This window comes from Metopolophium dirhodum, chromosome 3, assembly GCF_019925205.1.
Source record: "Metopolophium dirhodum isolate CAU chromosome 3, ASM1992520v1, whole genome shotgun sequence".
Classification (NCBI taxonomy): domain Eukaryota; kingdom Metazoa; phylum Arthropoda; class Insecta; order Hemiptera; family Aphididae; genus Metopolophium; species Metopolophium dirhodum.
Genome location: NC_083562.1, coordinates 33,591,582 through 33,616,789, shown reverse-complemented (window position 1 = coordinate 33,616,789; position 25,208 = coordinate 33,591,582). Strand labels below are relative to the sequence as shown.

The 25,208-nt window shown below is 30.5% G+C and overlaps 1 protein-coding gene across 1 annotated transcript; it reads right to left on the bottom strand.

Annotated features, from left to right (window-relative positions):
- Positions 1-482: 482 nt before the first annotated feature.
- LOC132942113 (uncharacterized) lies at positions 483-19,060 on the bottom strand. Its single transcript, XM_061010423.1, has 4 exons — positions 18,525-19,060; positions 13,745-13,847; positions 10,825-11,417; positions 483-852 (listed from the first exon to the last, which is right to left on the bottom strand). Exons 1-4 carry the CDS (start codon positions 18,591-18,593, stop codon positions 775-777), a joined length of 843 nt encoding a protein of 280 aa, XP_060866406.1. The 5' UTR covers positions 18,594-19,060; the 3' UTR covers positions 483-774.
- Between the last annotated feature and the right edge of the window lie 6,148 nt (positions 19,061-25,208).

Here is a 25,208-nt window from a genome sequence, read left to right as displayed (position 1 = left end):
CCCGCAATAGATGAGAATATGAGAGTATGAGACGAGACTTCAATGTTTATAGATACAACGCTGAAATAGCTTCTTATTTAAAAAAAAGTCTAACAAATATACATATATAAAATATATAGTATATATAATATATAAAATATGTATATATATAATATATATATAGTTATATGTATTAGAACTTAATAAAATTATGATGACACTTGAGTAAATTTCACCTAACTATGTTTCACTTAAATATTAATATTATAATCGTACGTATTAACATAATAATAATAATAATAATAATAATAATAATATAAACATATATGTATATATATGGTGGTATCTACTAAATTACTAAATAATGATGATATAAAAATAGTTAATGAGACATAAATGTTTGAGGATATATAAACACAAACACGTAAGAATTTGTTTGTTGTTGTAGGTGAATGTTACAGACTAGCAAAGCACAATGACAAATAATAATAAAAAAACATATATAAAATAATTCAATAAACTGGCTCAGTTTTATTAAAATTAAAAATTTTTAATTTTAATTTCATGTTGCATAAGGCCGTCCAAAAGAACCACGTACCACATTTTGAGTGCTATGTAGTAGAGTATCGTTCAAATAACACGTGGCACAGGACCGAAACACACAAACAAATTGGCCAAAAATAGTAAGTTATGGCGAACTTAACGATTTAAACATTATCAATACAGCCTTTCTAGATAAAAATAAAAATTGAAAAAGAAGGAAAAATATATAAACAACAGTTTTATCTTATGGAATCACCAACAGTACACTGACAATTCGCCGCTGTGATCTTTACTGGTATGCCTCCACGAAGTTGCTGACAACGATTTAAGCTGCAAAAAATATAACAGTTTCGATTAAATGATGATAACAATTTTAATTTTAGATTATAAACACAAAATACGTTATAAAAATATAAAAAGTACATAGATAAACTACTTTTTTTTCTCATTCGACAAAAACATAAAATTATCTAAATTCCAAACAATTGTTAATTTTAATTTTTAACTCAAAATAAATAGTGTATTTTTATGATTATATAAACATCTACTCTAAGTTATACTGGTATTTACATTATCAAGAAAATGCATAAACCCGTTGAACATTAATATAGGTATACGTAATGTAGAAGGTCAACGAGAGCAAGTATTAGAATTTAATTGTTTAAAAACAAATATTAAATACCATTCAAGTATCATATAGAATATGTCAGTATCACAAAAGTATCATCTAAATTCGATGAAATAATTTAAATTTTCATTTATGTAAATAGTAATATTTTGAACCGTATGATTTTTCTTAATCAAATAAAATTAATAAACTTAATAAACTAGGTATGCGATTATTCATTAAGTACGTATTATAATATTATATCATTAAAAGCTTTAATAAATCTTAAGTAATTCAATTATTTAAATGTCTAATAAAAAATATACAGCTGTCTTCGCTATAAGCTTTTTAGGTACAATACATTTCTCAGTTGGATTTAAATAGGACCTAACCTTGGATGTAAATAAAATAAAAATAAATTAACTGAAAAATGATTATAACTCTATTTAAATTAACAAAGCAATTATTCAAAAGAAAATTAATAAAACAAGATATTTTCATTAACATACCCAAAGGTAAAAAATAACATAATTCAACCAAAGAATATTCTGTATTTTATTATTTATTCTGTGATTCAACTTCAAAGTCCATAATTAATAACATTTACTTATAATATAATCACTTATCAGTATTCATAGCCACATCGTTAAGAGAATTCTTAAACTAATAAGAACAAAAAAATAAGTTTAGATACGACAAAATCGTATAAAAATGATTTTAATAGGTATATTATGCAAGCTATAGATATAAGTAATACGAATAAGATGGATAGATAAACGTTTAAAAGATTAATTATTCGTATATATTAATTAAATGTTTATATAGGTGCTTTTAAATTAATAATATATACAATAGGTAATATGTATGTATATAATTTACATAATATATATTAGTATTATTTTAACAATAATCGATCAAAAAATTATGAAATCGGTCAATAATGGATGGTCTATATGCACTACGCCACAAGTAGGCACATTAAATCAATTTTAAAATGTCTGAAAACAATAATAGATACCTACTTAAGTTTGTAACTACTTGAAGGTCAACGATATTTTTTTAAATTAATGATTTCTACATAATATCATTGAATGACAAAGAGTGGATTTTAAACTTTTTCTGGGGTAGGGAGGAGGGTGAGGTTGTCCTGAAAAATAATATATATTTTAAAGATAAATATGTTAACTATGCCAATCGTTTATTAATATGTTTGATTATTTTGATTAAATATCCAATAATATTAAGCTTATCATTTTTGTTTATCCTAAAATTAGTTTATCATAAAAATAAAATCTATTTTAGTATGATATATGTACTATATTACGGTTGTAAACCGATCGAATGAAAAAATATTAAATTACTAAAATTCTAATTCAGTATTAATTAAATCTTAATATAAATATACAATAGATAGTTAATATTAATACAAATTTTCGTCTAGATTAATTATCAATTAATTACTATTGAACGATTATTAAACTAATTCGTAGAAGTAGCATAAAATACTAAAATAGTATCAACAAAAAATATAATGAAACAGAATAAAAATTCTTTATTTCAACACTAATTTATTTCGAATGAGCACTAATAATTACTTTTTTTAACAATAGAAATGAAAATGTTTTAAGTATTAAGTGTTATAACTATTTTTTTTCTCTACTACAATACGTTGACGAAATCATGAGTACACGTTATATACTTACATATAATAATAGTTTCAATAAAACAAAGTTCAAACACGTTTATTTTTATTTTAAGGTCCATATAGTTAATTATTCTGTATTCCGTAATAAGCTCCACTTAAGTTCACTACTTTATCGAATAACAAAAAGTAAAGGTGGATACAATTAAGAATTGGTATGGTTATTGATTTCATCGAAATATTAAACTATAGAACGCAGTAATTTGTGATCGTGTATCCTATCCTATACCATAAAATTAATAAGTTATAAATTTATAATATTTATTTAAGGTTTTCGATACATATAACCTATTGTTCATTTGTACCTAGTTAATAACGTGGGTATAAAATGTATGATATACAATATACATTATACATACGGTAATTTGGTTGGGTAAAAATTAACGAATAATAGTATAAAATTTAAATGAAGTGTATAATTTATTATACCTCCTATATACACATTATATTATTATAGTGACACTATAATATTTTACTTTTACCAGAACAAAGCTACCCGGACGTGTTTTTTCGTTTATACATATTATTTATTACGTATATTATTGTATAATAATGCAGGTATTCTATACTATCTATAACGTGTACAATGTACATACTATATACTTGTCGTACAACGTAGACAGCTCGTATAGAAATATCGATACGTACATGTATATTATAATAATATATAAAAAGGCGTATAAATAAATGTAACAGCACAGCTGTAGTATACCTAATATATTAAAGTACGAGATAAAATATTATATATAGAGATTTTTCGAGCCGATATAAAATTACGTTTCCACGAAAAAAAAATAAAAAAAACCTCCCTACTCTCAGCCACGATTATAGGTAGTTATTGGGATACTGCATATTGTTGAATGGGTGCCGGGCGGTTGGCAACCGTGGCAGCTGCATTACAATAATGCAATGGACAGTGTGTAGTATAACTTATAAGTATAACATAATAATATTATAGTAAGCTTAACCGGGTCCTGGTTCGTGGTGGTAAAATATAGTTGAGGAATGTGTGATCGTTGTCTGACGGGTGTTAAGTGGGCGGGCAACCGACCGAGGATTCGGTTGTCGTGAAGAGGGAAAGGAGAGGAGAAAGACGACGACGCCGTTTGTCCGGCACCAGAAGATTCCAAGACCACCGACGTTTCGTTTCAAAACACAATACAAGTGTATGTATGTGTGTGCGTGTGTGTGTGTGTGTGTGTGTGTGTGTGTGTGTGTGTGTGTGTGTGTGTGTGTGTGTGCGTGTGTGCGTGCGTGTATTATATTAAATAAACGTATGGCATGCAAGCGTATGAGTATGATGAGATCGGTCGAGTAAAAATAGCGGGAAAGGTGACCTTCAAATACTTGTTTACTTCTAACACAGTCTAATTCACTTTACACAAAATACTCGGAGAGGAAATGAATAGAGTTGTAGTAACTATATAGTAGTATAGTAGTAGTAGTAGTAGTAGTAGTAGTAATAGTTGTATACTGTTGATAATAGCGCGTAGCTAGGCGGAGGGGATAACCAAATACTAAAATACTCGTACTCTTCTTTGGCCCGTAAACTAAAAAACAATGGTTTATACTTTTATACTTTTACATAATACGCACGCACACACACTCATATAATAACGATCGATTTTTGAAAAACAATGCAGCGTAATAATGTGCATAATATTTCGATATGTATAATATATTACGCATCTCGGTTAAGCGTCCGTATTTTAAAAACGCAGTCAATATTTTTTTTACATTTTCATTTTTTCCTGAACGAAAATCAAACGTGATTAACAGTATGTTACACAGTTCTGTTTTATCTTTACCGACTACCAATATATATACGACCAACCCAACAGACGGAAGTCAATAACTGAACAACTCAAGGGTAGAGTAGAGGACGTTGGCGACACAATCATTGAAAAAAGACTACCTACATTTTTATTTAATGAATTTATGAACATTACCAACGCGATACGTGTTCAAAGAGAAACGAAATTCGTATTAATACCGTTAAACGACGTTTTGTATTAAGAATGACCTTTAAATTTGTGTAAGTTTATGAAGGTTTGTAGGAACATAACATATATTTGTTTAAAATAATGAATACAATAATATTGTAATAAACTACAATTCCGCCAGTAAAGTAGCCAGTAAATTAAACCAATACCAACTTGTAAGGCTTGTTGTATACTTGTATATTATAAAAAAATTATAAAAATCTTTATCCAATACTCAAACTCCAATTATATACCAAGTATACTGGCTATTCTAAAATTTTTAACATTTCATTAAAAAGATAATTTGTTTTAAAACAATATTTTGCGTTCCTACTATAATCAATCCATTTATCACTATTGTTATAAAATTAAGTAGGCATGGGTATAATAATTACCAATAAATTATATAATAGTTATAAACACTAGTTGTCACGAAAATTGCAATAACATAAGTCTTGTTATTATTTAGTATTTATAGAGCGTATAGACTATAGTCATAAAAAATATAAAAACCGTGTCAGCGTAGTACTATGCGCATGAGTCATATATTTGTTTAATACATTGACAACCTGGCGTAACATATTTAACAAAAAACAAAAAAATAATGAAACTTTTGAAAAAAATCGTAATATGTACCTATTTCAAGTATTTTTGATATCTCTCCAAAAATGCATTCAAACATTACATAATTATAGTAAGACTAAAGACGTTAAGATTTCTGTCTACCTATAGAAATAAACCTACCATAATATATAAATAACATAACCAGGCCGGTGTTTTTGGCAAAGCCCTAATAGTTATCCTATAGTCCGCGACATGAAATGTGGCCGATGACCGTCGCGAACCTAGCGGCCGTTTCGCCTAAGTGGTTCATAATCTAATTAAATAAATTGCCGCGTTTTTTTAAATTAACCATTTCAACGCGTAATCAACACGGTAACTCCTAAACTCCAAAACTCCTATACAAATGATTTTATATTTCAATTTTAATAGTGTTAACAAAGACGTTATACACCATAACCATTATTTATTATTATTTTATCATTATATTATCTATTTATAATTACTTTTTTTACACCATTATGAATTTTTAGATAGAAATCAGGACCGAAAGAGTTAAACATAATTTACTAAAATTACTATAATTAATTTTTTTATTCAAACCAAACAACAAAAAAAATTTAAAAAAAAATACAAATACAAAAAATTTTTAATTTAATATTATTTAAGACATATGTTATCCGTGGTTTTCTTCGTCAATATCTTCTTCATCATCACTCCAGTCACTGTCATCTGGTAATATTGTCATAATTATTGGTTCTATCATGGTGTCCCTCATTATTTCATTTTTGTTGTCCTCGTCCTGAATTTCTTCTGCATGACGAACGCATTTCGTCCAGTCGTCTATTGTTACTGCATCTAATGCCTCGTGTGTTAACCGCTCAATATCAACCATTTTAAAAGTATTGTTAAATTTCGCTACTTGGCCCTTAACTTGAGCCCAAATTAACTCAATTGGGTTATACTTACAGTGGTATGGTGGAAGACGGATTACCTCATGACCCATTTCAATTGCAATGTCATCCAGCTCATATTTTTTTTCACGTGGCAATAGGTTTTTAACTTTTTGCCGAAGTTCAGGTAATGTTTCCAATGGATGGAACTCAATATTTTTTTCATTTAACCATTGTTGTACTTCGGTTTTTCTCCAATTACTTTTCGGATATTTGTCTCTGAGGATTGAATGGTAAGGCGCATTGTCCATGACTATAACTGATGGCTCTTCTAGATTTTTAAGCAGTTGAATAAACCACTCTTTGAATACTTCACCATTCATCTGATTATGATAATCCGTGGTATTTCCGGTATTGCTTCGAAATACCAATTTTGACCCTTCTATAAACCCGTAGCGACTACATCCTGCATGGCATACAATAAGTCGGCCTCCTTTACCCGTCGGCACCTTCAGACCACCAGAATTATTTTCATTTTGCCAAATAAGGGTGCGTGAATGGTTTTGGTTTACCCACGTTTCATCGAGATAAACCACTGGACGATCGTCTTTATTTTTTCGCAGCGTACACATTTGTCGTAAAAATTTACACCGAAGTGCGACGATATCATTCCTCTCCATTAAAAACATACGACCATCGTTACATCTTTTGTAAGTAAATTTTAAATTTTTTAGGAGCCTTTGCATTGATCGAACGCACCCATTGTAATTTGTTTTTTTTTTTACGACATTTAATATTAATTGAGCCGTTGGGTACTCACCCCGGTCGTAAAACTCGTGGACAGTTCTCCTCACAACATCGGAATCGAAATCATCCAGCTCCGAAACAGTTTTTGCTCGTTTATACCCTTTACGTGGAGAAACAAATGTAGGTTCCGCACCTGGTGTTTCTGGATTAATATTATTTTTTCCTTCAGCACAAATCCGTCTTACAGTACGATAACCCACACCACAAGCTTCGGCAGTAACAACTTGCGCATTTTTAAAAAAATCAGCAGTTAAATCTGACTTCTTTGATAATTGTTTTAAAAATAAATACACACTATGAATAATTTTTTTACTCTGACTGTGAGTATCTGAATCGGAAAACGACATTTTTAAATGGATTAACACGGTAACGCAGGAGAAAAAACAGTGTAAAAAAATAGTTGTTTACGAGCGCACAGTACACAACATACAAAAAGATAAAACACGAGTGCCATAAAACGTGTTTGTATTATGTGCATTACTGTATCCCCTACCACAGCACATTCTGCAGCTGCCCTCCAGGCATTCCAGAAGATCAGCTAAGGGTGCACAAAAAAAACCAGTCTACTATAATGTATGGAATACACATTGCGCGCAGATGCATGGCACTGCGACCGCCGTGCGCCGGGCAGGAGGTGGTATAGGTTGAGAACCAATGGCTAACAGGTAGGGAAGCCGCAACGGGTCGCGGTACAAATCGGCCACTTTTCGTGTCGCGGACTATATATTTTTAACTAGAAGTAAACGTAATCCAGACGCGTGGATTTTTAATATAATATTCCATAATTTGTTTATACATTTTTTCTTCGTCTCATTATAAACATTTCTATCTACGCTACTGTGTTACTTAATGTATGCGTGAAAACGTATGTAACATGATCATGAAATTATGTTTATTTTAATTTTATATACCGTACAAACAAGTTTATATGCATAATTATTAAAATTACTAGAATAGAAAAAAATTTAATATTATGGCTTAAAATAATATATGAACCAAACAGTACGAACCAATCAAATACCTACTTTACAGAATAAAATGAGTATACACTCTAGAATTTATCTGGATATAGGTACGTCGTACTTGTTATAGTTAACCCTTAACTCATACAAATAAAAATGGTACACACAAGCATATGTGATTTGATTGAGTATGGTTTTTAAATATTGTGTTTAGTTAATTGTTGCTAACTGCCAAGGCATTGGCTTTTAAAATAAAAATATTAGAATTGTATTAATCAAGAAGTAATCAAAAGAGCAATGAACGAGAAAAATCACGATAAGAATTTAAACACTTAGTGACCTTCTTACATATATATGCCCTATGGTTATAACTTATAAATGTACATTTTGTAAACGTATAGATTATACTCATTATAGTATTATACACAGGCGGACAGACAGCACAGGTATGATTATGAAATATAGAAAAGTATAAAATTACAATAAAAACAATTGATGAATAATATAGATATTCAAATAGCAACAATATGTTTACAAAAAAACCCTTGAATACGAATGTCAAAAGAGTTACAGATTTCTATAATAGGTATACATTTATTATAGTCTACCGACTAAAATATATTTATAGAAATTCGAGTTCACTAACCGCAATGTAGGTATTACAAAATTTAGGCATGTATAAAAACTATTAAAAACTTAGTATTAAGGGGATGTACAGCGTAGGTAATATTAGTTTTCTCTCTTTAACCAACGCCCAACATATCAAATTATCGTTCAGCAGAACCAACTAGGTATATTGTTACTTTTAGTATTCGAGTGAATTCACCTATGATCAAACATTACCTACCTTTGTCGCTATTTTATGATATTTTTATTTTTATTCAAGTTATGAGCGTGTAAATCATTAAAATTTAAAAATGATTAAAAATTGCATAAAAATTTAAATATTGTCAAACAATTTTATATTTGGAAATAAAATATTATATGGAGTATTTTAATAAATTAATATCAAATTTCGGATAAGTTGTTTATTTGTTATAACTTATAAGTATTTAAAGTTTAGATGAGAGGAGTAGTAGACAACATTTTTCAGGATTAGGACCCTCAGTCCATCTCCGCTAGTCGCTACCATAAAATGGATGGTTGTTGCCAATCTACTCAACCAAATTTAATATCTCTTAACTGTTACCTAACCATTTATCCATTTTCATAAAGTCAAATCTATATTCATACAAATAAAATATATAATATGTAAATCCATCCCAATGACTATACAATGACTATTTATATTTATTTATATTAGTACTTATTTTAGATTCTGAGTGGAACGATGAATGTATTCATTTTACAACGATGTGTTTTATTTTTTTTTTTTTTATATTTCTGTGTCTGGCATCACCTTTTAGGACAGTAAAAATGCTTGGATTTTCTTCAACAGTATCTTTCCTGACAGGAAAGTGAATCTAGTTGGTACTTAAGGGGGTCAAAAGCGTCGTGAAAAACAAAAGAAAAATTAAAGAAAAACGGGAATTTTTACGGAAAATCTGTTTTTGAGAAAATCGATTTTGGTTTCTGGTACCACTCTTAAACAAATGACCGTAGGTACATGAAGTTTTGACTGAGTGTTTATATTAGTATTTTCTATACACCATAACATTTACCAAATATCTTGACTTATTTTGAGCTGTTTACGGACATTTTCAGTTTCTATTTTTTTTTTCTATAAATATCAATACAATTTTATTTGTTGGTTAAAAAAACTTAAAAATGTAATAGAAGGCTCCTTAAGTATACTGGTTTAAAGGCAGATGAAAAAAATTAAAAATCCAGTCACAATTTTTTTTTTATAAGCATTTAGAGTTCAAATATTGACAAAATACGTAAAAATAACGAACATTTGCAAATTATTTTGAGTTAGAAATTCATAAATAATTTTCTTTTTAAATCTAAGATTTTAAAATGTAATACAAGATTCCTCATAAGTTTGTCTACCTTTATTAAAAAAAAAATTTCTAGAAAAAAATCAAATTAAATTTTTATGAGCGTTTAAAATTCATATTTTCACAACATTTGATATTCACTCGATTTCTCATGTAACGAATTTCTTATTTCATTGTAATTAAAAACGAATGACTGTAGATACATGAAAATTTCACTGAATGTTTATATTAGCATTTTCTATACACCATACAATTTAAAAATAAATAATAAAATAATTTGACTCCTTTTGAGCTGTTTACGGACATTTTCAGTTTTCAATTTTTTAGTTTTTTTTCTATAAATCTCATTTTGAACGGAGTATTGTTATTACAAATTATTCTAATTGTATTTTTAAATACTGGATAGAGAAAAAGATTTTTCTATAAATTATGTAGTAGGTATAATGTTTATTAATTATTATATACCATACAACCAAATAACATAAAAAATATTATTGTTATTATAAAATTAATTCTACTGGCTTCACAAGGGTTAAACTTTAATAATAATTATGGCTGTAAATTTTTTTAGAATAACAACATTTTATTTAAACAATTAAATATCTAGTTTTTAAAAGATGTTTATTGTTTACCATCTATCAAAAATAAAATTTTAAGATTATCTATGAAATTTAGACCTCTGACCTAGATTATTATTAAGTTATGTAAGTACCTAACTTGTTTTAAATAAATGTAAAATTTTTATGTAGTATAAAATTAAATGTTAGTAGCCATTTTGTTTGATCCCAACTCCCAAATATACTTAATACTTAATACCTAAATACCTAATAATAAATCCATATTTGTACCTGTTGCATTTTTTCAAAGTCTAAACAAGGCCTCTGCACATTACGAGTAGGATGATGCCTTTGTCTGTGTCGTTTACGTGGAGAAGTGTTTGGCAAAGATACAGATTGTCTAGGTGACAAGTGTACTAATTTTAAAGGCGGTGAAGAGGATACAGTACACTGTCCTGGTTTGTGCACATGAGATGGTGGTGATGCACAAAATTTTAATGGAGTTGGTCTGGTTGACATAAGTCCTTGTACTTCATCGTCAGATGAACCTGACCAGCTTACAGCTATTGTGTTTCCACAACCAGCTTCACTAGCAGATCGACAACGTTTACGAGCTAATGATGCTACAGAGTTTTCAGGAACACCGCAAGAATTTGCTTCATCTGGATCAGGTGTAGGTAATTCAACTTGCAGTAATGCTTCTGGATTACTATTTATAACTTCTAATTCTTCTTCAGAACTATGTTGATCACAGTCACTGGGTAAAGCAGAGTCTAAGAAATATGGGGAAGGACCAGGAGTGGCAACACTACTGCGACCACTGCTTGAAGACCTTGTAGGTTCCATATCACCAACCATATCTTCATTCCCAATGTTCTCCATTACTATAATAAAAAAAAGTTCCTATTTTATTACAATAAAAAGAATTCCAACAAAGCTTTATTTTTTCTTGAAATAATAAAATGTTGTTAATAAATGACAAATTTATTTATTTATAAATGTATTATTCCTATTATGTTATTATAAAAATAAATGATTTGACATTGTTCATTATTTATTATTAACAAATAACAATAGCAATGAAAAATGAAAAGTATAAATATACCTATTATAACAAAATACATACATCCTACTATATGGTAGGTATTAAAATATATGGATAATGCAAGTGTACAATGTATGGTATACATACATACACTTAGGTACTTGAGAGTTTAATTAAAAAAAAAGGGAGGAATAAAAAAAAAATAATAATAATGGGTGTTAGCAGAATGAATAGTGTTGAGTAGGAGTGAAATAATCGTAGAGGGATGATTGAGAATGCAGAACAGTTCTTTTGTGTCAGTTAGGTCAAGTGTTGCAAAGAGTATAGGTATGGTACTCCTATGAGAGCATAGCAAATATGAAAACACACATTAAAAGAGAACCTTTCATGCTTCAACAATCTTCAAAATATAAGGTAAAAAATATTAAATATATATAATACACATAGTATCATACATAAAAAATATAAAAATAAGGTTTTTAAAATATTATCTCCATTTTAAACCGTGATAATTTTAAACCAGCTAATAATTTTTATTTAAAATTACTCAAACTGCGATAAGTACCTACCTATACTAGTTAACTATTTAAATTAATATTTAATACAACCATTTTATGAAATATAATAATAATAAAATTATTTAAAAAATTATCTAAATAATATCTAAATTTATACCATGACAAGAAAACATTCATTTAAAATTGCCTGCCTACCTACCTACCTACCTACCCACTAACTATTTATATATTAAATCAATACAATCATATTAAGATGGTGAAGGAGGAGAATCTTATGAAATAGAATTATCTTGTAAAATAAAATATCTTATTAGTCATTAGTAAATAATAAATGCATGTGTTAATTAATTTTAATTATATTTTTTCATAACTTATTATACACTAGGTTAAATCAATAATTGGTGTAAATATCAAAATTCATTATTCTGTGACAAATTAAGAACAATAATTTAGATAGGTAACTTAAAATATCCAGTATGAATAATTTGGGTATAATATGTATATTGATACTATTATTAAAAAAATAAATACTATTTATTAGCTACTAAAAAAAGTATAAAACAACCACTGATTAATGATTGTATTTTTTATTCTTAAAAATAATCCCTTAAATAATTACATTGAGTTTATCTAGATACCTAAGAAAAAATTGTTATTGAACAATTAAAATATAGGTAAGAAAATATAATTATTATAGATTCCAAAAATTAGTTATTTTTAAACTGAATGTAAACTAACTTATTAATATCATAATGTATATTACAATTAATATACATTGCATATTAAAGTCCCTACACACTACAGCGGTGGCGGTCAATTGCTGCAGGACATATTTCACCGCTCACCACAGCGGTAAAGCCAAGACAATAGAATTTAAAGCCACCGCTGCAGTGTGTGGGGACATTTATAATACAACTTATTAGTGATGCAAATATTGATATCGAACAACAGTTCTTTGATATTCAATATAAATAAATAAAAATTTATAATTATATTCTATTTATTTATATTTTGACAGTAAATAATTGTAATGATTTAATCAAATATCACCAATTATACAGTAAATATAAGTAGGTAGTCAAATATTATTTTATTTATAAATATTTTCCTATTTATTCTAATTTTTTTTTATTGTGTAAGTAATAGGTATAATATAAAATGATACGTTTATAGAAACTTTTTAGTATAAATGTGAAAAAAAAACTAATATATTAATTTTTACTTTTCATATTACAATATTGATATTGTTTATTATTCAATATCACATTATGATATTCATATAAATGAAAAAATATAAATACCAAAAAATTATATCGTACTCCAACACTACAATTTATCGGTTATTCAATTATAAAATACTGAGTGGTGCACTAAACATTTAATTTCTTATACAATACAATATGAAAATTGAATGTTGGGTTTATGATATAAAAAATTCTAAAAACATCATAGTTCACATTCATGATACACATTAATACATTATATATTAGTACTCAGTTATTTTATTTTATAACTACACTAGTATACTATAAACATTTTAATTAGATAAAATATAATATTCAACCATATCTTTTGAAGTACATAGTACCTATAGGTATAAAAACAAGTTATCAAATCTAAGCAATAATTCAAACTTTTTTCAACTTACATCGAGTAGATTCAGGTACTCCTGGTTTTGTACTTTTGGGTTCTCTATCCGGACTGTGTTCGTCGTCAGACTCTGTGCCAGAGTCGTGGTCAACAGTTTTTAACTAAAAAAAAGGATAAAACTATTATAGTTAAAATATTATTATACAAAATTTATTATTGATAAAACTCGTGATAAAAAGAACTTTTGGATATTATGAAAGAATAAAAATACAAAATATGATTTCTTTTATTGAACTGATATTATTAATATTATTAATAATAATAATAATGTTTGCTTAATAATGACATATAAAAAGAACTAAGAAGTATGAAAAACGTTGTCATAGTAAATTAATCATTACTTAAAATATACCTTTATAATTTGTTCAAATTACCTACCTAAATAAAAAATTTGGAAAAAAGTAAAGTACCTATACAATATTTACCTACATTTTATGAATATAATAAAATAACCACCATACCAATATTTATACTCTATCATCAGATATAACATAGTAAATAATAATAAAATACAATGGACAATAGGAAACAGATAATACCTAATAATTAGAGAGCGGATCTTTAGGTTTTTAAATATTTTTATTGGCTTTTTGCAACTTTATGAGGATGAAAAATGTGGACAATTTATCCATTACAGAATTTGTAGGAAAAAAATTATTTTGAATATTAAAGCATATTTTAAGGACATTAGAGAATATTTAGCCTATTTTTCATATTTTAGAATATATTCTATTATAGTCTATAAAAAATCATATATTTTGTTTAATTCTCGAGTTGTGATTTTTTCTAGCAACAATTTTCTCTAGGAAAACAATAAAATTTGATTAAGAATGATAAAAATTAAAAATCATTCAATTATCTACTTGTTTGCAATCAAATTGGTAATGTTGGACATTATGTTACAACTCTCAGTCCATGATTGCACCACAGATTATCGTATTTGATAACTGATAATGTGATGAAAATTTTTTTTTAATAATAAATTTGTTTTGACTTAAATATTTAAATAATTTATCTGTTGCCAAAGGAATGGTGCATGCAAGTTGTTTATTTTATTGAACTATTTTGTTTTTTTATAAATATTTCATTATATTTATATGCCTATCATAGGTACCTATATAAACCTATGTATGAACAGTTTTACATTTTTTATATTTAAATAATTTAAATGTTACCAAAGGAATGATGCATAACAGTTATTTATTGTTTTTATTGAACTATTTAAGAAAATCATATTTGGTATCTGCATATTATTTACAAGTTTAAGGAATATTTAGATAATATTTTAGAGTTTTTTTAGAACATAATATTAGCATCATATTTTAAGCTTTTAAGAACCTAAAAATCCGCTCTTTACTAACAATATATCCTATTGTAAGAAAAACTAATAAACAATAATAGGTACTCATTATAATTTGATTAACTAATTAAAAATAAGTATTTTGTCATTTATATTTCACATTTATGTAGGTAGTAAAAGACTATCTATTTCAATTGTTGGTTAACTAACATAACTTTTGTACCTATCTATAAGTAAACTTTTATTTAGTTCATAATATAGTTATCATGAGTCATGAGAGCCCAAATCAATGTTATAATGTGGAAATATATTGTAATTCAATTTAAAAAATAATCAATTGGCCAGGCAAATGTTTTAAAATTTATCTGTCGAAATATTAAGTTATATTATTTTGAATTTATTGAAATAAACTACAACAATAAATAATACTAAAAAGTAATAAATATATCAAAATATTAAAATACATTTATTAAAAATAAATAAACTGTTGACAACAGTTTTATATTAAAACAGAATATAAAATTACAATATAAATTATAGTAAATATTATGGCAAAACCTTCAAAGTAGTAGTAAACAAGTGTTTAAATTAGTGTAAAATGTAAATAAGCAATCATTAAGACCAGTTTAAAAGATTGGTAATTAGTGTTATCAGTTTACTTAAATATTAATTATTAGTTAGTACGCCTAATATTTGATTCTTATTTCTTATAAATAAGTACCTACTTAAAAATAGGTAAATATATTATAAATGCATGGTACATTGAAATATAAATACTTTTCAATAATTTATTAATTATGAATGTACAGGAAAATTCAAAGGAAAATTAATTACTGAACATTAATATACATTATATTTTTGGTCAAGATGATAATAATATTATGTAATATGAATAACTAATAGTAATCATTGAAACTCGTGCATTTTTATAAAGTTCTACTTATACTATCTATAAAAAAAAAAAAAAAATAGTATGGTGGGTCTTAAAAATAATGGCAGTAAATCATGGTTAACATTTTCCAACAGATATTAAATTGGTTATTTCTGTTATAAAAAATTAGTATCACTAAAATATCATAGACTTTAATAACAATAAGACATTTTATTTATTTGGAAATAGAATATTGAAATTAAAAATATATTATTACTTGCCACAGAGCAGAAAATTGAACATCATAAGTCAATGAGCATATTATAAACAATACTATCTCATATACGGCTATACCAGGTCTAGGTAAAGAAATCTTGGGAGTTTGGAAGTTGCAAGAACAAATACAAATTGCAAAATAATTTAAAGAATATTACACATTTAAAACACAACTCGAGATAAGATATTATTATAATTTATAATCTTATGTAGGTATACAATAATATTATCAAGCCACAGACTTAATAATGTGTAAGTAATATTTTTCATAATATTATTATAGTCTGTATTATTAAACCACCAACATCATTATCAAAAACAGATATGATAAGGCAACGAAATTATGGAATAGATTTGAAAAATAAGATGAATTAATTTGTTAATCATCGACGCGATTTCAACACTCTGGAATTCGAGACAAATATAGAAAAAATAAACAGTCATTGATATCAGAATTCCTAATAGAGAAGTATTGGATGTCAATCGATGATCTAGTATCAGCAACTGGTGTACACAAACACGTACCTACTCATAAACCTCACTGAGAGGACGTCGGCGTACTAAATTTTATTGTTTTCTCTTTCTGACAAACGCACAGCAAAGCAACAAATTTGAAGTCTACAACTTTCCGTCGTGTTTTTAACTTTAATACCATAGTGAATTAACCTGTTGAGCAACTTCTAATACTTCTATAGTCAAGAACATACGTCGTCCATGTTTGTGCGTAGGTTTTCTCGCGATACTTCAAATTGTATGCACTAAGGTCTATGATCAAGCTACGCGAGTAATAATATAATAATACACGAATGCATTAAAAATGCTCACAGAGCAATTGAAAATATCTTAAAAAGCCAACAACATAGACAATTGGGTAAATTCTTGAACCAAACTTCAAAACTGACAACATAAAATATATGGATACCGTATACCACAAATATGCCATGTTGCGCGTGGGACGGAGAGAGAAAACAAACAGTGCACCGAGTGCCGACGTCGTCTCATGACCGCGCAATGTGCGCGCAGCAGAAGGAATTCAGGTACAAACAAAATACTGCAGTGGGTAGGTGGGTGTAAGTCATAAAGATTTAGAACCAAGTTCTATGGTTTAAGTATACGTTAATATAGGTACCGGTTGTGTCGCGAAACGAACGGCGTCCAACAAAAAGCCTTAGACGAACGTGTTAGAGGAGGACCACCGCGGCGCAATGACAACACGCGCGCACTACGTCCGCCGATGACGATGAAACCGAACGGGTCCCGCGCAAGTGATTAACAGCTAGCCACCGTACGAATCGCGTATTCGCGTGTGCAAGTGTGCAACGCGACGAGCTACGACGGCGACGACTTCAGTTGGAGGGGAAAAGATGATAATAATTATATTATAATAATATTATTAATTAACACTCGGTAGGAAAATAGAGTAATATAAATTGCGACAAGCGTGGGCGACCAAAGCGATAATATGCCGCGGCAACAACAATACAATAACATTATATTTTGTGATATTATTATTTGGTAATTTGGTATTTACCTACCTATCGTATAATATTTAATGTATAAATATGTATTATTATGTATCGGCGTCGTGTTATCACACCTCACAACCGCGATATGTCGGCGATATCATCGCGGAGTGCGGACGGACTGCGTGGGAAACGCAATAATACGCTACGCTACGGAGCGGCCGTTATCGCGACGAGTACACTCGGTTACCGGTTATCGTAACGTAGCGTAGAGCACGCACGCAATAGTAAGTAGTAATAATAATGTAGTATTCGATTAAAAATAGACAGTGCGCCGCCGCGGCAGCGGTCACATACTATCAGAGAGGTACCTAGTACCTACGCGTGCGATCAGCTGATGAATACGCGCAAACCCACACAAACACGAGCAGACGCGCGCGCCCGCGCGTACGATGAAAGAGAATCAACTACGGCGGCTGTGGTGGCGGTGGCCGAGGTGGAGAGAAAATGTCACGCACACGAGCGCGCGCGTTCCTTTGTCTCGGTGGGGATGACCGAACGATTGGTGGGGGGTTGCCCGAAGGGGAGGGGGCAACCTTTGTGCACACGTTATCAAAAAAAGAAATAACAATTTAATAATATTTATTATATCATTAGTTTTTACTACTGCTAATGATACTACTATTACTATTATTACTACTACTACTACTACTACTACTACTACTACTAGTACTACTACTACTACTACTACTACTACCACTACTAAGATTACTACTACTATTATTACTACTACTACTCTACTGCTACAGTCACAGTTATTATTGGCGTCGTAGACGCGAACAGCCGATGACGCTGGAAAATCGTTTACCTTGGTAGGTCTTCGATGGTCTTCGAGGCTGTGAGTCTTCAGTTTGTGCGTGACAAATTTGAGCATCATTCGCCGCCCGTCGTCGACCAACCCCTCCCGGGTCGCGAGCGCCCGCTATTTCCGGTTTATGACGACGTCGTGCTGCGCCGCGATTTTAGCCGACCATCATCGACGGGATCGTTGGGAAGAAGGCAATCATAACAACGATATAATGATATTATCGCGACAGCCGACGACGATCGTTTTTCTCCCGGCGAGCGACGACCGGCACAGTTATCGATGTTATGTTACTATTTAGAACAGCCCGGGGAACGGGTACGGAGGTGGGCAAATGCGTTAACAACGACGTGACGACAATATCATTATAATTATTAACGATAAAAATGATAATAATAGATCGCCGTCTCAACTCTAGAACAGCACCAAATGTAGCAACGGAGAGGGCTTCGCGCGCAGTGCAATCTCGTGCGGCGCGGTTCGAACGCTGTGCTCGTACTGTGTCCTGTTGTCCGCGCCGGGGAGATGTGTGAAAAACCAAGCGGCGGCGGCGGCAGATCGTGCGCCGTGAGCCAGTCGAGGAGACCGCCCGCCCGCCGCCTTAGTATGCCCCTGCCCGACCCTCCCGCCGACCCAAAGTCGCGCACAAAGGACTACTCGCGCACGCCCCGTGTACACCTTCCGCATAATAACACACACACACACACTGTGATGATAATAATAATAATAATAATAGTATATATAGAATATTATACACTTTGTAGTAAATCCCGTTGTTGTATACATTTTACTACGCCCGGCTCTCCTCGACCCCCGAAGACCGTCTCCTCAACCACCGTCCCCACCCTCACCGCCACAACGTTCGTCGGTCATGGCCTCGCCGCCGCGCCGTCACCGTACGAACGCGCGTGTTTACGCGACGACTGCGTGCAGAGTGTGCGCGCGTGCGCCGGCCGGCCCAGCTGACCGCGCGCGCGCTTCGGCCCCGGACCGATCAAGAGCCAGACGAGAGCTGCAGAGCCGACCCGTTGTACGAGTATTTTACGAATAAAGAACGTTTCGTAATTTCTCGCGGTGTCCTGAAATTCCGAACCGCAGATGCTGCGCAGCGGTGGTTTACGTTTGGGATTAACGCACAGAGTTCATATAAATGTGATCGTTGTTAGCTGGTGTAGGTCTCGTTGAGCCCACAGATGTACGGGTTGATTTCGGGTGCGTGTGAGTGTGGGGCTATGGGGAGGATCGCGTCCGTGTCTGTCGAACGACGATACTCATTGACAATCTTATTGTGGTCTGCAGCGACACGTCCGTCCGCTAGCCACCAAAATCGTCGTATACCTACTAACTCGTATGAGCATTTAATATATTTTCTATGCGTAGAGATACTGAGGTTTGAACATTGAAGTATTAAACATTGAACAGTGCCACGGTGGTCGCCGCCGCACATAGCGCCCCCCCCCCTCGTACGTTGATGGGTGGGCGGCGGCGGCAGCGTTGTTGTTGTTGTTGTTTAGTGAATGAATGCGCGAGAATACGCGCGCGTACTGAAAGAAGGATGCGGTGAAAGGGCGAGTGGGCCAACCCCCTGACACTGTATAGTGTATTATACCAGGCAGCGCTATAGACCAACTCGCGCACGTATGGATTATAATATTACATTATTATTATACCATTTCTACCGCGTTTTCTCATACCACATATGATTATACAAATGAAGTGCAATATATTATAAGACGTCTGCGTTAAGATATTATTGTATTCTTTATTAGCATATGTGTTACTGATGTCTTTTTCTACACATCATCACAAGGTCATATTCATATAGGCAGTGCTTATAACGTGGTAGGGAGTCGCAAGGGGTGCTAGTCAGTAGTCAGTGGCCTTCCTAGTTCTTACCTCAGAAACCGATTGAAACCCGTACCCTTTATAACATTTTCTCCAATAGGTACTTTTGAAATAACTTCAAATAATTTCAAACATTAATTTATTTTCAAAAATGTTGTCTTTATTATTCTATCAACGTATATTATATTATATTACATTTTATTACTTCGAAAGACAAAAATGTTTAACTGCTGCTCCTGCGTTTAAGTATAATATTGGTCACACCGACGATGTAATATCTATGATAATAATAGTTAAAATAGTTCATAATATTTAGTGTAATAAATATGTTCGTCTGTATAGAATTCATAACGTTTTAACTCGTCTGTGTATCATATTATGTATACGTAATTTTTAAATAATAAGAATATAAATATATAGATTGATGCGCGTGTTCGGTTTGTAATACAAACCAAAGTCACCTACTGTACCTACCTGTTGAAACGCCGTCCTGACGGTTGCTTACTATAGTGGTACTGCGGTAGCCGTTCTGTTCAGTACTTCAGTGGCCTGTGCGGCTGTATTATGGCTATAAGGGCTATACATAATGGCTACAATTTGCCTATATGAAGTCAGAATCAAACATTATACACGACACTTAGGCGTGTACTAGTGTAAACCCACTTCAACATATTATATAAAAGTATAAAATATAACTTTATTATAGAGTATAGCTGCTGTATAAGTGAATAACGCTACTACTTATCAATATAAGTAGTTGTCACTGAAGACGCTACAGCCACATGTATTGACTCCGTCTATTCAAATAACGACGGAACGGGGACAAATGTAAATCATAGCCAAAACTATTTTTCACGAGAAAGAACCGAGAAGGCTACAATCATAACTGAGAAACGGCATTTTCACCACAAAAAAAGGAGAACTTTGGTTGTGAAATATCGGAACTACAAAAAAAGTTATTCAAGTTTAAAAAACACAAAAATAATAGATTTTGAAACAATAAGAACTTTTTTTCGTACAAGTGATATCAAAAAAAATAAGAACGATATTTCACAGATAATATTCTCAATTATATTGTACATATATCAATTTAGAGTCTTAACTATCACTATACAGCCTGAGTGGCTCTATAACGCGCAAAACAGTTTTTGCTGTTGTACATTTGTAAGACAGAGACAACACATGCGTGTGTAGCGTCATCTTAAGCTTAAAATACCTACCTATACGGCTATACTATTTTATGTTTTTATATTTTTTTATATAAGAATACAATACGTCATACTTGTCTGTGTGGCCGTGGCGTAGAACTGCTTCGCTTCTCGAAGTTTTATTGTTAAACTGGTATAGTGGTATAGAGAATATTATTATAGTGTTTATACTTTATTTACAAGATGAATTGGTTCAGACGAGTCGGGAGTTCAGTACAAGCGGAATGCGCGGCGGTTAACCATTTTAACATGTGGTTTACGTTGTTATTTAGTTGAACGCCTATTGAGTAAAAGTAATTTTTCTTGACCTTGATTTTAATGTACTCAAAAATGTCTCTTATATCTACACAGAACAACGTTAACATTCACCTTACAAACAGTTATAAAAAATAAACTATTTACATCACGAATAAATATTTAATAATTAAGTATTACTTAGGTATCCATTAACCCGTTAAGCAGTGGCACAACTAAAGTTTAATGTTTTCAGGGTGTCTAGAACTCACGTCTTTCAGAGATATAACATTTAAAAAGGTATGGAATAGTGGGTACTATTTTGCTGTACAATATATAGGTGTCGAAGGGGTCACTGTAATGGACATGTTCATTTTGAATTCATTATTCATTGATAAATTAAAATCAGTCTATACAAAAAACGATTCTAAGTGAAACGTCCGACTATTATATTACTAAGTATATTTTATGATATTATTGCAGTTAAAAAAATTTATTTTACTATTGTCTATTAGTATTTAGATATTTAGTACTCCGGTACTCGTAAAAAAGCGTGAAAATTTAATGCAAGGCTCCTGATATATTGTTACAATAGCAGTTGAAAAATATTAAAAATACATAGGCACAATTTTTTTTTTATAAGCATTTGAAGTTCGAATTTTGACAAAATTTAAAAATTATTTTGTAGTTAAAAATTTATAAGATGTTCAACTTTTATAGATAAGGATTGAAAATTTAAAACAAGGTTCCACGTAAATAGGTAAATATGTAAATTAAATTACTTTATTCACAATAATACCATCAAATATACCTAGTGATATCATAGGCTGACTGACCGTTTTCGCTCAGAATCGTTTTTCTTATACAATGATATTATATTAAGTAACCCACTTTTAACCTACTGTACAGCAGATCGAAATCCACTTTTTTAAAATTTTTAATTTTAAAAATAGTGAAATGAGTATTTTATGCAAGGAGAGTACTCGATTCAAGTCTAAAAAAAACTCGAACTTGACTCGAAAATTTTTCCTAAGTCAAGTACTCGCGAGTATTTTGATTCATAAAAATCGAATTTAGGGGGGGAAGTTTATGAGTTATAAGTATTTAAAGTTTAGATGGGCGGAGTGGAGTGGTACGTGATTACCCCGTAAAATGTTTGTCCACTACTCCGCTTGTCTAAACTTTAAATACTTATAACTCATAAACTACTCGTCCTAAATTCGATTTTTAAGTATAAAAATATACTTAAAAAATATTCTGCTTTGGAATATGAAATTAAAACTCTACGTTGTCATTCAAAAAAGTAAAACTTAAAAAAATATAAGGATAAAAAATATTTCAAAATAAGATAAGATTTTTTAACAACTTGAAACTATGTAAAAAATATTTTCAAAAACATTAACACTTTTTGAAATAATGAGTGTTTCATGATAAAAGAATCACTAAAGAATTATGGCTTGTATAGTAATAAAAATCATATTTTTTTTTTTAGATTTTAGAATATTTTAAGTTTAAATTGTCATTATTATTATACTTTAATCAAAATATCAACAGTAATAAAGTTCCAGGGGTATATGTATATCCCCCTCATACCGCCATTTGCATTTGAAGTCATGGTTGGAATATTGGCAAATTATTATCTACATTGGAGTTGAGACTTGAGAGATAATAATGAGCTGATGGAGCATTTAATATGCACTAATGTTGAATTCCAGAATCAATGACTGGCTATGTGGATCTTAGCAAATCCAATTCACGTAATTAATTAGTAACCATCCATATTTTTCCTACTATTATTATTGGTATTAGTATACTTTATTATTACTATTACCACCATATGTTACAATGTTACATTATTAATTGATTTATTTTGGTTTCCTTTAATTGTTGTTTATTGTTAAACACTCGGTGCCGGTCTTTTATTAAGGAGTAAAATGTAGGCAATTCAATTCACATGTTGGCCTCGAGCGGAACGTGCATGTGTGAGTATGTAAATCGATATTAGTGTGAGTTAGCTATAATTACACGCGCAAAGATATTTACGCACACGCATGCACAAGTCAGTGATTGACTTCAATGACTATTTTAGAAGCACTATTTAGATGAACAAAAATGCTTTCACAGGATAAACTCTCACGCCTCGTTGATATGTCGGATTTTGGTAATTTTTTTTATCTGAAAGTTTTTGCAGGTCGGATTTAAGCTCGAATTTTTAATTTACTTTAAATAGTAGTAGAAAAATACGTTTGAACAAAAATTGTACATTATTCAAATGCATATTTCAGGTTCTATAATTATAATTTTCAAAATCGGGCTTTGATCTGACACAAAATATTCTCTACTTTTAAATAAAAAAAAAATTAACGAAATCCGACTATTCTACAGGGCATGAGAGATTTTCCTGCAAGACATGTTTTTGTACCAAAAAACGCACCGGCTCTGACCCCCTTAACTACTGTGCTCTATTATTTAATTGCTACCACTGTCCACGCTGTCTTACTCTTACATTGGGTAATATACCCTTTAAATAATTATATAAGATTTAGGGAATTTTCAGTTTGCTGATATTAAGATCAGTTGAAAACATTGGATATATAATATGGTATATCCAAAAAATATGTTTTTCAATTATATTCCAAATAATTATAAATAAATAAAACCCTGAAACAAGTATTTTCCATTGCACACTCGTTAAATTATTATTGAACCAGACACTTTCTAATAAATTTAAATTAGGTACCTATATGGTTTGTCAAAAGTTATTCTAATATGGTTGCTTATTGTTCATAAATGACAAAAAAATTGCATTTAAATCTTAACATAATAATTATTGTTTCCTACTTTCTTGTGCACATTATTTTGATTTGTATTTTTTTTTTTTAAATAATAATTAATTTAACTTCATAAGGACAATTTGAAAATAGTTACATTTTAATGGTCACTACTTATGTTAATAATGATGTAGAAAATATTTTGTTTTGTTTTAAAAATAAATAATTCATAGAAATTTTATTTATTGACTTTATTTTTTTAATGCATAAATATCAAATTAATTAGTACCACAGAATATAACAATAGTACATGTGCATGATTTTTCTACTGTTTGCTCATCCCTATAGCCTATTCATCGTAAGTTGACCCATTTCAGCACATGTATTCCGAGTGTCAAAACGTTCAGACCCCTTTGGCCATAGACAGGTGGTATGTGATTGGTCGGTGATCAGCGTTGCTCATAATAGTAGGGAGTTGCCAACCTGAGACGGGTGAGACAATCCCCACTAACACTATGAGGAGGCCGTGACATGCGCAGCAGCGACCTGTATTCATCGAGCGAGTAGGTCAACTTACAGTGAATAAACTATACATTCCTAACCCTCGCCACTCATCGTATTGAAGGTGA

Excerpts from the sequence above, each read along its gene's own strand:
- LOC132942113 (XM_061010423.1), bottom strand. The coding sequence starts at position 18,593 with ATGATGCTCAAATTTGTCACGCACAAACTGAAGACTCACAGCCTCGAA. Across the intron at positions 13,848-18,524 it reads ACCATCGAAGACCTACCAAG|TTAAAAACTGTTGACCACGA; the intron begins GTAAACGATTTT and ends CCTTTTTTTTAG. Across the intron at positions 853-10,824 it reads ACTTTGAAAAAATGCAACAG|CTTAAATCGTTGTCAGCAAC; the intron begins GTACAAATATGG and ends TATTTTTTGCAG.